At 48.9% G+C, this 14,422-nt stretch overlaps 1 protein-coding gene across 2 annotated transcripts in view; it reads left to right on the forward strand.

Moving 5' to 3' along the window:
• The window catches only part of NAV2 (neuron navigator 2), a 274,074-nt gene that overhangs the window by 104,466 nt on the left and 155,186 nt on the right, over positions 1-14,422 (forward strand). For both annotated transcript variants that reach the window (XM_024764609.1, XM_024764610.1), the window contains exons 6-8: positions 108-1,203; positions 6,164-6,276; positions 12,071-12,179. In XM_024764609.1, coding sequence (XP_024620377.1) covers positions 108-1,203; positions 6,164-6,276; positions 12,071-12,179 — 1,318 coding nt within the window. The remainder of the gene's footprint in view (positions 1-107; positions 1,204-6,163; positions 6,277-12,070; positions 12,180-14,422) is intronic.

The raw sequence follows: 14,422 nt of genomic DNA on the forward strand, positions 1-14,422 counted from the left end.
TCTGGGTTGGAGCGATTGGCCGTGTAGCCATGGCCGATGCCCCCTCGTGATCAGTGCAGATCCATGGGTGTGATTCAGGTCTCCTTCTCTTCCCCCTGTCTCTGCAGAGCCTTTGGCGAGTCCGGCCCCCTCCCACCCCGGAATGAGCGAAGATGCACCTGCTGCTTTGGAGGGCGGCGGCTGCGCCCCTGCTAATTGCGGCGCCTCCTCTGCCATCCCCCAGCCCGGCACGGCCTCCAAGCCCTGGCGCAGCAAGTCGGTCAGTGTGAAGCACAGCGCCACGGCTGCCACGCTCGCGGTCAAGCCTCCTGCACCCGAGGCCCCCAGGCCCACCCCCGAAGCCCTGAAGCCAGCCCCCAACAATCAGAGGTCCATGCTGGAAAAACTGAAACTTTTCAACAGCAAGGGGGCTTCCAAGGTGGGTGAGGGCCCGGGGTCACGGGATACAAGCTGCGAGCGGCTGGAGATCCTGCCCAGCTTTGAAGAGAGCGAAGAGATGGAGGCCGGTGGTCGCCCGCTGTCCGCGGCGGGCCCCACCTCCAACAGCCCCAAGATCGCGCTCAAGGGCATTGCCCAGAGAACTTTCAGCCGGGCGCTGACCAACAAGAAGAGTTCCCTGAAAGGCAGCGAGAAGGAAAAGGAGAAACAGCAGCGGGAGAAGGAGAAGGAGAAAAGCAAGGACCTCGCCAAGAGAGCCTCGGTGACAGAGAGGCCAGACCTCAAGGAGGGGCCGAGAGAAGACCTCAGCGGGGTGGCGGTGACCGAGATGCCAAAAAAGTCCTCCAAGATCGCCAGCTTCATCCCCAAAGGGGGGAAGCTCAACAGTGCCAAGAAGGAGGCCCCGGCCCCTTCCCACAGTGGGATACCAAAACCAGGAATGAAGAGCATGCCCGGGAAATCCCCAAGTGCCCCCGCGCCTTCCAAGGATGGGGAGCGCAGCCGGGGTGGGAAGCCGAGCTCCGGGCTCCCCCAGCAGAAGCCCCAGCTGGACGGCAGACACTCCAGTTCCTCCTCCAGCCTGGCGTCCTCGGAAGGCAAAGCCCCAGGAGGGACCACCCTGAATCACAGCATCAGCAGCCAGACTGTCAGTGGGTCCGTCGGGACCGCCCAAACCACGGGAAGCAATACTGTCAGTGTCCAGCTACCTCAGCCCCAGCAGTACAGCCACCCCAACACTGCCACGGTGGCGCCTTTCCTGTACAGGTAGGAGCGGCTGCCCCCTGCCCTGCCGGGGCCCGTGGGCAAAGGAGCCTTGCTGGTGGATTCTGGGTCTCTGAGGGTAGGGGTCGGGACTGCTACCCAGGAACATTGAGGCACACAGCTCAGGTGCCGCGTGATCTGTGTGCTTGAGGGACGGTTAATTCAGCAGCGCTGGGGGGAGGTCAGGAAGCTAAAGAGTGGAAGTAGAATGTGAGCTGATCCTGGGATAAGGAGGAGTGGCCCAGGCACATGGGGACCCAGGGGATTTGCAGAGGTGGCAGAAGCTGGGAGGGTGGTTTGCTATCACTCGACAGGCTCCAACATCAGTCCTAAAGCATCCTGAATGTACTTTAAACAATGAAAACCACAAAACCACCTTGCTGAGTAACGGAGACTTCTCACAGAGGTGCTTATCTTAAAATTCCAGATCCTCAGGGTTTCTTACCCCATCACATGTATTAAATGTTTTCTTTTCTTTTTTTTTTTAAATTAAAAAAAATTTTTTTTTGCCTCTGTGGTGTGGCTTGCAGGTTCCCAGCCAGGGACTGAACCTGGGCCACGGCAGTGAAAGCCCAGAATCCTAACCACTAGGCCACTAGGGAATTCCTTAAATATTTTTTTCGGTCCCTGCTGTGTGCTGGGATTTCTCGAGAGGAGAACAGCATGAGGAAGAAGGGTAGCCATAAGGAGGGACTGGTTCTAGAGGAACCAAAGAAACCCGGGTTGTATTTGGGGAGACGAGCCTGGGTGTTTGCGTCTGTCCGTTATCGGTCCCTCGGTCTGTCTGTCTCTGATGGCACATCCTTAGCACCACGGGAGACCACGTGGAGCCAGGTGCTGTTGCTCTGGGTGGTTCTGGCCTACGAGAGCCTCTGGTTGCACCACACACCTGTACAGGATGGAGGACACTGGCCCCAGGTGAGGGTGATGCTGGATACATGGGATGAGTCCTATACGGGCAGATGCGAGCCTCTCAGCCCTGCTCTTGGGGGTTCCCAGAACCTTGTTCACAGTGTTCGACTTGATCCTATGCTCGAGATGTGCAGGGCAGTGGGCTACACTGCATAGCTGGGTGATAACTAATACCTCTCCACAGCACAAGGGGACGGATGGTTGAATGCCACAGTCTGGGCACTTACTTTACAGTTTCTACCCTAAGTAAATACACAATCACACCTGTACACACACACTCATACACCTATAGCGTGGACGCACATCAGGGACAGTCACACGTAAGTAAGGACGCAAGTACACATTCATACATAAAATGCAAATACACATATTCACACGTGTATTTACATACCTGTTCATATGCACAGACTCAGGCCCATGCTTTCAGCTTCCTCTGTTTACATGGTTCCCCAAAGAATTAGATATTTCCTCTATTTCTGCCAGAGGTGAGTTCTAGTAGGTTCTGTCACCATTCCTGCCAAGAGCTGATAGAAAGTCTGGTTCAAGCGATTGATTTCAGAGTCAAGCCCACAGCGTTCAGCCTGTGAGGGAATGTCAGGCTTCTGAGGAGAAGCTCTTTCCTTTTCATTGCTTACCCACCCCTTCAGTAAGGGTCACGCCAGACCTTTTTAATGGGAGGCGGTCATCTTGGTATTCAATCAAGTCATCAGCTCAGCTAACAGTCCTGAGAAGGGTGCCAAGGCTTAGATAATGACTCAGCACTTGCCTCCATGCTCAGCTTTTTATACAAGTGTTCTCTGAACCGCGGAGGCAGCTGAATTGTTTGCCGTGAAATTTTTATCACGGCAGTCACACGAATAGTCTTGAGGTGATGCCTATTCAAGCGACTGTTCCCAGATTCTTGATCCGCATTTTCAGAATTAAAATACGTGACTGTCTGATCACCCGTCAGTCCCACCCCCGCTCCTTTTTTTTCTGGCTGTAATTATTTGAACGATTCTAAAACGTTTAACCTTTTCAAAAAATATTTCAAGATTTTTCAATGAGAGGAAAAACTCTTAATGCTGAAGAGCAAATGTCTGACAAATAGGAGGAAGGAGAAAACGTCACATGTGTCTGTCAAGCTGCGTCTTAGTGTTTACGCTCACCCTGTGTGATGTCCTTCTGGCTCCTCTGAGGTGCCTTTCCTCTAGGTGAGCCAAGTAGGAGGATGGAAAGAAGAGCACTGGGATAGGAGTCGGGATGCCTGGACTCTGCCTTTTATTCGCTCGTGAGTCCCTGGGTGGCCTTGGGACCTGGCTGCAGGCATAGCTGTTGAGTATGTACCACGCGAGTGCAGAGACCCAGCTCATTTAATCATTCTCACAAGTCCATGAGCTGGCTACCCTTTTTATCCCTGTTCTGAAGGTGAGCAAACTGAGGCCTAGAGTATTTAAGTAACTTGCTCTAGGTCAAAGAGCCGAGAGCCAGAAAGCTAGTGTCTAAAGCCAAGTCTGTCCCTTTAAGAGGGGCCAAGTGCTTAACCACGAAACCATCGTGACTCTAAATCACTGCCTCGCTTTGAGCCTCATCTGTAAAGTGAGGAGATGGGGCCAGATTAGAGGATTTTAGGAAATGGTTTAGGCTCCCTTTGTGCTCTGAGATGCTCTCTCTCAAGTTTATAGCTCACTGTATATGCCTTACAGCGCTCCCCCCAGAACCTCTCCACGTTAGTGGTGGTACCAAGGGAAGAAAAGGAAGATAAATCACCTTTGAAAAATAACTCTGAATGAATCATGGTTACCGATTCAGAAGGCACACTGGACACCTCTATTGCTTTACACTCTACTGCTTTTATGTTGTCTCACCTGTGATTTTTGTAGCAGCCAGGGGAGGTCGCTGCCGTAATCCCCGCTTGAGGGCCAGACGCTCAAGGAGGTGCAGTGACTTACTGAGATGTGCGTGGCTATCAAGTTACAGACTCCACACTGCAGCCAGCTCACTGTTCAGACTCCAAGTCTAATGTTCCTCCTAGCACCCAGTATCGTTCTACACTTAAAAACTTCTCTTTATCCGTTCAGCACACCCTGCCTGAGTGCCTGCTTGGCATGTGAGTTGGAACAGATCGTGTTCTCATGTGCACGCATCAAAAGAGCCAGTCTTAGCCTTCAGAGAGCTCTTAATCTAGTGTAGGAAAGATTTATCCATTAGATCGTATTGTAATAATCAGGAGAATAGAGACGCACAAGGGGTGGAGCCATCTGCTGGCCAAGGACTGGGGAAGGCTTCCAGGCTAAGATGACATGGGGACTGTGCCTGAAAGGTAGATTAGGAGCAAACTAAGGAAGAAAGAGGAAAAGAGCCCTTAGGCAGAGGGCACAATGACCACAAAGACAAAACTTAAGGACAGGGTATGATCTGGGAATGGAGAGAAGCCACATGTGGGTGAAGCACAGGGCAGGCCTGTGTGTAAAGGGCAAGAGTGGTAGGAGACAGGGCTGGAAAGGAAGGAAGGAAGAATCCCACGATGTAGGGCACCTTCCATCACAATTAGGACTTTAGACCCTATTCTGTGGGCAGCGGGAAACCATCGGAGCCCTTTCATCAGAAGGTGACAGGATCACATCGGCATCACCGAGATCAGTGCAGGACAGAATGGGGCGTGGACCAGACCTAGGAACAGTCTAGAACAGAAGTCACGGTTCACGTGCCTGCTTGGGTCCACAAAGGTAATGCAAATGAGTGGTTCAGGGTGAGTGGGACTCTGGTAGAGGGAACCCCACGCCTCTCTAGAGGGGGCCGCCACCACTTGTCACCAGCAGGTGGCGCCCTGCAAGAACGTGAGCTCAGTCCTTCCAGACTTGTTTCTACTGGGAGAAGGCAGAAATCCGGAATTTCTGTGAAATCTCCCGATTTTTAAATGTGGAAATGAATTCAGAAGCTTAAAAAAAAATACTGTGGAGACCAATAAGAATCAGTCTGTGGGCTGCTTTCTGTACATGGCTGTCGCTGGCAACCTCTAGTCTGGAGGCAGCGTACCTGTTCACAGAGCGCTTCTAGGGCCTGGGCAGAGATGGCGAGAGCTTGGATTCTGGACAAGGGAAGGAGAGGAACACTGAGAGCGTGAAAATCCTTTAAAGGTCGAGATGGCGGGAATGGGGAACCGATGGTATCGGTAGGAGGGCAAAGGGGGGAGCGTGGATGGGTGATGTGGGGTTATCAGTACGCGTCCACCACAGTCTGTTTTAGACAGTTCACAATGCTGGCAAACACTTTCTTCGCAGGGAGTGAAATCTGGTTGAACCAGCTCAGGATGCTAATGAATTAGTAACATTACGCCCATGGTTATGTGTCTGAGTATAATTATATGTTTGTGTGGCATGCCAAATTATTCAGAGGTAATTGTGGCAAGAGCACATGGCATGAAGCAGTTGCCTCGATTTGCTTGACAGAAAAGGGCATGGAGAAGGTTTGGGGAAGTACAGAGTTCAGTCAGGTGTTGAAGTAATGATCAATGAGACCTTTCATCTCAGAAGCTCTGAGCTCTGAATCAGACCTAGAGGACAAACACACCTGCCTGCTACCCACTCCTCACTGGTTGTACGGTCATCTTTCCAGAGACGGCCGTGTCAGGAGGATCTGGAGGGGCCCTGGGGGCTGTCAGTGGAGTCATGGAGTCATCTTCAGGCTTGGCTTGCTGGCATCGCTGGTTACTTAGAAGTGGTTCTTCGGCACATGTTAAACAATCCAAACCATCCAGTACTCGCCAGCATTTTCCTGGCTAGACCTAGCTCCCCGAAGGGGATGCAGAGAAGCGTTCTTCAGTGAAGGATTGCAGACCCTCCATTTGGGTGATGAATATTTCATCTTTTACAGTTCGGTGGCTCTCTCTGTTTCTAGGACCTTGCTCCACGTGCACCAGTGAATTATTTAGCGTCCGTCTGCTGGTCCACTCTGTTCTAATGCTTCTTGCCGAAGGAGGGGATAGTCGGGGCTGTGGTCGGGGCACAGTGGTCCGGATGTGCTAGTTATCCCTTGTGACAAGTGTGTCTGCTCTGGTTTGTGTGTGAAGGTCCCAGACAGACACCGAAGGGAATGTTACTGCCGAGTCCAGCTCAGGGGGTGTGACCGTGGAGCCGAGCCACTACACCAAGAGTGGACAGCCTGCCCTGGAGGAACTCACTGGTGAGTTTGGCGCCTGGAAATTCCGTGTCTCTTGGTGGTGAGGCCTCCCGTGCAACCATCTGCTGGAAGGTCCCGAACCCAGCTTGATGTGAAGTTGCTTCACTGTTGCTTTGATTGATGAGCCAGACAAACTGATTGTCTGTCTTACTACCTTCCTTCTCTTTCTTCTCCTTTTCTCATGATCTATTCCCTCCTCCCCAGAATTGTAAATAAGTCTTTTACCTGTTGGCCATTCTGTTTTTTGTTTTTTTTTTTTTTTTTTTTTTTTTGCGGTACGCGGGCCTCTCACTGTTGCGGCCTCTCCCTTTGCGGAGCACAGGCTCCAGACGCGCTGGCTCAGCGGCCATGGCTCACGGGCCCAGCCGCTCCGCGGCATGTGGGATCTTCCCGGACCTGGGCACGAACCCGTGTCCCCTGCATCGGCAGGCGGACTCTCAACCACTGCGCCACCAGGGAAGCCCTGTTCTGTTTTAAGGTTTGCTCCTCTTCAGTCACGTAGGGGCTCTGGGCTGCTCGGATACTTCACTTTGAATCTCCTTGTTCACTCTTCGGATAGAGTTGCCTTACAAAAAGACTTGGAACTCTAAAATGTATTGACTTTTTCAAATTTCCTTTAAGAAGCACCGATTGAAAATTGTTCTGAGCACCCTCGGAACAGTTGGAAAGAAGATTTCAGCGTGCTTCTTTTACCAAAAACAAAAAAAAATCTAAATTTTATTTAAATATAACCCAGACAAGGATGATTAAAGGGATATTATATCACATAAAAACATAAAATCTGCAATTGTCATATAGTTAATTCCACAATTATTTACTAGTGTTATTCTGTCACATTCTTAATTTAAAGAAAACAAGGTAGCATCAGAATTAGAATTCCTACTGCAGTGTCTTCTGAGCTACCACCTTCTCTGTCCCTTGTCCCCCCTTCCCAGCTCTGTGCCCTGGGTTCCAGCAACTTCTAACCGGGGAAGGGAGTGGTAAACCACGTATTTAGCAGTGGCTGAGTTATTCTTCGCATATCTTACCACTTCCAGAGTTGGGTTAAAAATTGAATCCATGTTTAAAATCCATTTATTAGACTAATTATCCATGACCCCACCATATTAATAGCCACATTGCAGCTGTGGAGTTGGTCTGCAGCCCACATGATCAACTCTTATACCCGTGTGCCCATTAGCTCTGAGTATTAATTTCAGAGGATCTGAGTGATTTCTCTCTTCTCTTCTGGTTCTGCTGCCTGGGCACTGTGATGGGGCAGAGAGGTTTCAGGCCATTCGTAAATGATCCATCTTACAGTGGTTTAGGGCCCCATTTAGTGGTTTGGGATTGATTTTATGTTTCCTTCTCTCCCAGGTTTTAGCTCCCCTGCCTATGAGGACACGGATAGTGCAGGAAAAGGGCCAGCTCTCAGGAGAAGGATGTGGAGTTTAATTACTACTCAGGTCTCCACACACATTCCAGATTGTGTTCGTATGTGCACGCATCAAAAGAGCCAGGCCGGTGATTCAGAGGCCGGCATGGATCAGATGTGTGACTCGTGGAGGAGTGTGCAGTCGTGGCAGACATTTGGGCTCAGTGAAATTCACATCTGAAAAGCAAAAGCGGCAGCCGGAAAACATTCCACATAACAGTTAAATTTCACAGGGGCAGATGGCAGCCTGTGATCTTTTTACTCCTTTATCTTTTTCTCCCCATGTCTCCTGTGCATCAGGACAGTAAACCAAGTGAGAGCTCAGAAAGCCTGAGATGCTGTCGGTTTGGGGACCAGAACTGTGCAGCCAGTCATGCCTGATCAAGCCCCCTTTGGTGTAAAGTCAGAAGATGTTAGTTGCTAAGGAAAATATCTGACTTAGGGTGACTTGTCTTTACATTCAAGTAGTGGAACTCACATGAGCGGCTGTAACACATGCGGCTGTACGGTTAATAATTTTATGGAGACACTACATAGTAGCTTGTATGTATGAGGTTGAATTCAGCTTATGTACAGCCGATCCCTTGAAATGACAACAAACGGGTGTATTTAGGGATGGACACTTATGAGACTATTTGATCAATTGCTAAGTTCCTCCCCTTACTTACGCAAGTAGGTGGATTTTCCCATGGTGCTCTGTCATTTACATAGCGTTACACGCGAGCCCTGCATCTCAGATTGTAACGTTAGAAGGAACAACGTCCGCTTACTATCCAGTCCGTGAATCCCTTCGATCATTCATTGGTGAATTGTCTTTCAGTCTCTGCTGGAATACTTCTTGTGACGGAAAGTCTATTCCTTCATGAGGCAGCCCTTCCATATTTTATTGGCGTTAAGTAGTAATAGAGTCTTTTATCCTTACCTTTCTAAATCACTGGATATAATCCAGCCTCACGGATAATTTCCGTTCTTTTCCATATAGCAGCGTGTCCCTTAGCCTCCCTCTTCCAAGTAAAAATCCCCGGTTCCATCCATGTTCCTCATGTAACACCCTGATATCCTCACCTCTGCTCTGTTCGGTCGGAATATGGTGTTCTCTCCATCATGGCCAGTGGTTTGAGGGAGGACCGCCCTTGGTCGATGCAGGAGAGCCACAGGTAGACATGGAATAGTTGATTCAGTTTCTAATCTCTCTGTATACGGGCTTTAAGGGCCCAGCCATTTCCACCAGGGCACGGCTGTGTGTTTATTTTGTTCAGGCTATGGGTTGGTAGGGAGATCTTACATTAGGGCCATCTTCCAAGCAGGTAGAATTGGCAGTTCAGAACGTGATCACCTGAGCAAGGCAGGTGGGTTACTGGTTTGTGTTTCTACGTTGCTCTTGGAATCTGTGTATGTAGTGTTCCGAGAGGAGCAGATGTTTCCTAGTGGGACCCCTCAGAGGGACACGGGACACTCAGATTCAACGAGCCCTCATTTTATGCCAGGCATATCATGTGTCATCTCATCTGATCCTCCTAACCTTGAGGGGGAAGGGGTTTTATCCCCATTTGACAAATGACATTTAGAGAGAATAAATGACTTGCCCGAGGTCAAGTGGCTATTAAGTGGCAGTGCTGTGATTCAAACCTTTACCTGTTGGAATGCAAAAGCTATCCTTTTTCTTCAGCCCTACGTTGACCAAACATCTTGTGGACAATAAATATTTCTTGAGCATCTATAGATTTGTGTGGGGTTATCAAAAATAAAGGTGAGACACCACTCCACATCAAAGATCTTTGAATTTCTAAAGGAGAGTTAACAGGCAAATGTGTCATTCATAGAGACATGGATAAATACAGGCGTACCTTGGAGATATTGCAGGTTTGGTTCCAGACCACTGCAGTAAAGCAAACATTGCAGTAATGCAAGACACACAGAGTTTCTGGCTTCCCAGTGCATATAAAAGCTCTGTCTACACTACACTGTAGCCTGTTAAGTGTGCGGTAGCATTATGTCTAAAGAAAACAATGTACAGGACTTCCGTGGTGGCGCAGTGGTTAAGAATCCGCCTGCCAATGCAGGAGACACGGGTTCGAGCCCTGGTCCGGGAAGATCCCACATGCCACAGAGCAACTAAGCCCGTGCACCACAACTACTGAGCCTGCGCTCTAGAGCCCGTGAGCCACAACTACTGAACCCACGTGCCACAACTACTGAAGTCCACGCTTCTAGAGCCTGTGCTCCACAGCAAGAGAAGCCACTGCACTGAGAAGCCCACGCACGGCAACCAAGAGTAGCCCCCGCTCGCCGCAACTAGAGAAAGCCCGTGTGCAGCAACGAAGACCCAACTCAGCCACAAATAAATTAATTAAAAAGAGAAAAGAAAACAATATGCATAACTGAAAAATACTTTATTGCTAAAAAAGGCTAACCATCATCTGAGCCTTCAGTGAGTCATAATTTTTTTGCTGGTGGAGGGTTTGAAATTTTGGGAGAATTACCAAAATGTGACACAAAGACACAAAGTGAGCAAATGCTGTTGGAAAAATGGCACTGATAGGGCTTGCTTGACGCAGGGTTGCCACAAACCTTCAATGCCCACGAAGCACAAAAAGTGAAGCACGATAAACAAGGTATGCCTGTAAATATAGTTTTTATACTGTTGTGTGTGATTAAGTTAATTAATGAAGGTAACTTGAAAACTGGTGCCTAGACTTAGCTTCATAATAAATGTTCCCTGCAGGGCCTGGAGCTATCCAAAGGATCAGTACCTTTTTGGCAGCCTTTACACAGATAAAATGTGGTCAGACTGGCAGTAAAAGATATTTAATTGATGGCCCAGGAGATAGATGCAATTACATTCCTCCACGGCCGTTAGGGGAAGGTAAAATAGATATTCATCACTGCTTTTGCTTAAAAACACATACATATATATATATATGTATTTCAAAGAATTGGATGGGAAATGCAGGTTTGACCACTTTTTAGATAAGACAAAAATGCCTTCCAAATTTCTGTTGGTTAGAAGTGGGAAGAAAATTGAAAACACTGGCATTTTCAAGGGTAGAGAGTTTGCCATAGCAGGTTATCTCCATATAATCATTCCTTTAGTCCATTCCCCAGCCTCCAGGCACCACCATGCTGAGAATAATCTAAGATCATCTGTCTCAGAAGGAAAGTTAATTCTATGACATTTCTTATAGAAATGTCTATAAGAAATGCCTGTTGCACTATTAATGACAGTTGCTGGAAGTTCTGCTTGGTGTCTGCTCTATATCCCACTTGCTGCTGCCCATGTGTACTGTGTTCTATATAGAGATTTCTTTAGAAATATTGCTGAGCACTTGAAATAATCATCAGCTTTTAAAGACCCTTGGTTGTGGTCTTCTCAGCCCTCCTGAAATGACTCTGAGGGAACGACACGTGATTCCTTTAATCAGTATTTTAGTTATTTGGCTTTTCCTCTCCCCCTATAAGCAGCCCAAGCTAAACAAAATAGCCAGACAACCCAAAGCGAGGCTTCCCTGAGAGGGGACATGGCTTCCTAGCTTGTGTGTAGCCTGTTTCTCCTGGGATGTTTGTGCCAACTTGACCTCTCCGGGCCAGGTATTTGGTGGGAAATGTTGCCCAGGGAATAGAAGTCCCTTATCCCCCAGAGAGAAGCCTGAATCTTCTCGAATGATCCCCGCTCTGCAGCACCAGCTGGCGTGAGTTGAGTGCTTTTGGTGGGTGCTGCGCTCAGGGATCTCCATTTAGTCCCTACAACAGTCCTTTGAGGTCAGCACTGTCACTGTCTTCGTCTAGGACCGCGGAATCTGAAGGATGGAGAGAGAGGGTCAGCACCTATCCCGTGACCACTCAGCCAGCGGGTTAAAGGAGCCAGCATTCGAGATGACATAACAAATCGAACAAAGAAAAAGGCAAACCTCTCTCTGGAGGAATATTCATGATCAATAAGTGCAGATCATTTAGCCACTACAAATTAACCATCTGTAATGTCGGGCCAATAGACAGCAGCACCTGTCACCCGTGGGTGAGAAAACCAAAGGTCCTTCCTGGGCAGGAGTCAGACCTAATGTGTTCGTGGCTTTATTGGAGACAGTGTGAAAACGTGTTTGTCTCAGACTCGGCACTTTGCTTTTCCCACGGCTAGACTTCACCTGTTGCTGGAGGGACCTGCAGGGAGAAGAAAGACCTCTCTCTCTCTTTAGATTTAACACCTTCCTTTGGGCACCTGTGCATTTATTCATTCATGCATTCATTCTGAAATCCTTTTCGAGCGCCCGTGGTGAACCAGGCCCTGAGCAGGAAACGTGGTTTTGGTCACAGGCACAGTTGCTGTTCCCAAGAATCTCCCCATCTATCTGAGAACTAAAATAGCTTTAACCTTTGTCTCTCCAGGGGAAGATCCCGAGGCTCGGCGACTGCGGACGGTGAAGAACATCGCTGATCTGCGGCAGAATTTGGAGGAGACCATGTCCAGTTTACGGGGAACTCAGGTTACACACAGGTATCTAGAGCGTGAGTCACTTTCCTGAACCAGCTAGTAACTTGGTTTTCACATGGCCGTTCCTGCCACGGTGTGTTCTCGCCACTAGCCTAGTGATTTGGTTAATAACGGAATAAATAACCTTGATCACCAAATGTGCTGGAATTCACCAAGAATGCCATACAGCATGCAGAAGTGTCAAGAGCAAAAATCCGTGGAGACAGATTCCTCCCCAAAGCAGAAGGTTGCTAAATCCATTCCACAGAGGATGTTGCAGAGCAGCTGCATTTAAATTTCCCTTTGCTTGCTTTTTCCAAAACGATATAATATTATACTGTTGAAACGAGCAGGTGAACTGTGTTTGACCTGTGTGATAAAGTGAATAACTCGAATTCCTACCCGGTCTTCTGATCCCCAAGCACTCTGTAACGTTGTTAGTCATGCACGTGTATAAAACACGTACAGAAATATTTATAAAAACGTAGGACCATGTTTAAACCATGATTTCGTTAGATGAACTCTAGGATTACACTGGAAACATTTATCAGTTTCTTTTCATTGTTGAGCAAGAAGGGGAAGAGGGTGCAGCCCTGGGACGTCCTTCGTGATTTGGGCAGAACCAACTTTTATGCTTTGTGTTTGGCCTTGATGATCGAGGTAAAGTCCTGGTTACCCCTGTGAGCTCCCGGGTCCGGGGGGTCTCCCCTGCTTCTCCAATTTCAGTCTCTTTGATAAATGAATACAGCAAGGAGACTGCTGGGCTCCTCCACGGCCAGCAGCTTTGGCAGATTGGGGTTAAGCACTGTGGGTTCTTAAACAAGACCAGGGCCCGAACCTTAGGAGTTCCCAGTATAAGGAAAGTCAGGCAGGCTGCTTCCAGGATCAGAGGGAAACAAAAACAGATGAGGCACCAAATTGATTCTCCCAGAGACAAGTCGACTGGGGGTGGCTGGTGATGGCATGGAACCAGGTGCTGGACCCTGCGACTCTTGATTAGCTAAGAAGCATCCCTCTTTCCACCATCATCATTGAAACTGACTAAATGTAGGTTACAGCAGTTTCGTGGATTTCTTGGCTTGGGCTAGGATGGTGATCATGACAGGAGGGAAATCTTCCATGCTTTCTTCTGCAGGAAAGACTCGCTGTCTCTGCTTAGTAAAGAGACCCCAGCGTGTCTCTGCATCTTGATGGTGTAACGAGACCTGCAGGGCTGGAAAGACAGTGGACTGACTGCAAAAGAGTCTTCGGAGGGCCAGGGACGCGCTCCATCCCCTGGCAGTTTCAGACTCAGCTAGTTTCATGGGTCTCAAGCCCAGGCATCTACCACTCTTTTCTGGCCTTTTGCCCCCAAAGTTTGTCATTTTGGACAAAAGGTGGGAGAAGCAGAAGTGCGTGTGTTTAGCGGGGGCGGGGGAGGGGATAGCTATTACAGGGTTAGAAAATCAGGGCCCTCCCCACCTTCACAGTCTGGAGAGAGCTGAGGATGTGAAAGTGGGATCTTAGGACCTTGGGAGTGGATGGGTACATCCTGCCTTTAGGAAAAGTGAGCTGAGATGCAGCATCCTAGGATGAATAGGCACACAGCTACCCTTATGCCCCATTGTTATCAGTCCAGAGTTTTCTACTTCCTTTCCTGGGTTGGAAAGAAGATTCCAGAAGTTAAGATTGTTCATTTAAAGTAATTGTTAGGGGGTATCTTGTACCATGTTTTAGGGGAAGAATCTGTGCTGGGCTTCTCAGGATGTCACGTAGATGTGCAGCTTGGTCTCCATTTTTAACAGAGCTACACTGGGTGATATGTTGGTACCTTATTTTTTTTTTAACTTATTTATTTTATTTTTGGCTGCATTGGGTCTGTGTTGCTGTGCGCGGGCCTCCTCTAGTTGCAGTGAGCGGAGGCTACTCTTTGTTGTGGTGCATGGGCTTCTCATTGCGGTGGCTTCTCTTGTTGCAGAGCACGGGCTCTAAGCGCGTGGGCTTCAGGAGTTGTGGGTCGCGGGCTCTAGAGCGCAGGCTCAGTAGTTGTGGCTCACGGGCTTAGTTGCTCCGCGGCATGTGGGCTCTTCCTGGACCAGGGCTTGAACCCATGTCCCCTGCATTGGCAGATGGATTTTTTTTTTTTTTTTTGCGTTACGTGGGCCTCTCACTGTTGTGGCCTCTCCCGTTGCGGAGCGCAGGCTCAGCGGCCATGGCTCACGGGCCCAGCCGCTCCACGGCATGTGGGATCTTCCCGGAGTGGGGCACGAACCCGTGTCCCCTGCATC

The sequence above is a fragment of the Neophocaena asiaeorientalis genome, unplaced genomic scaffold, assembly GCF_003031525.2.
Source record: "Neophocaena asiaeorientalis asiaeorientalis breed wild unplaced genomic scaffold, Neophocaena_asiaeorientalis_V1.1 scaffold230, whole genome shotgun sequence".
Classification (NCBI taxonomy): Eukaryota; Metazoa; Chordata; class Mammalia; order Artiodactyla; family Phocoenidae; genus Neophocaena; species Neophocaena asiaeorientalis.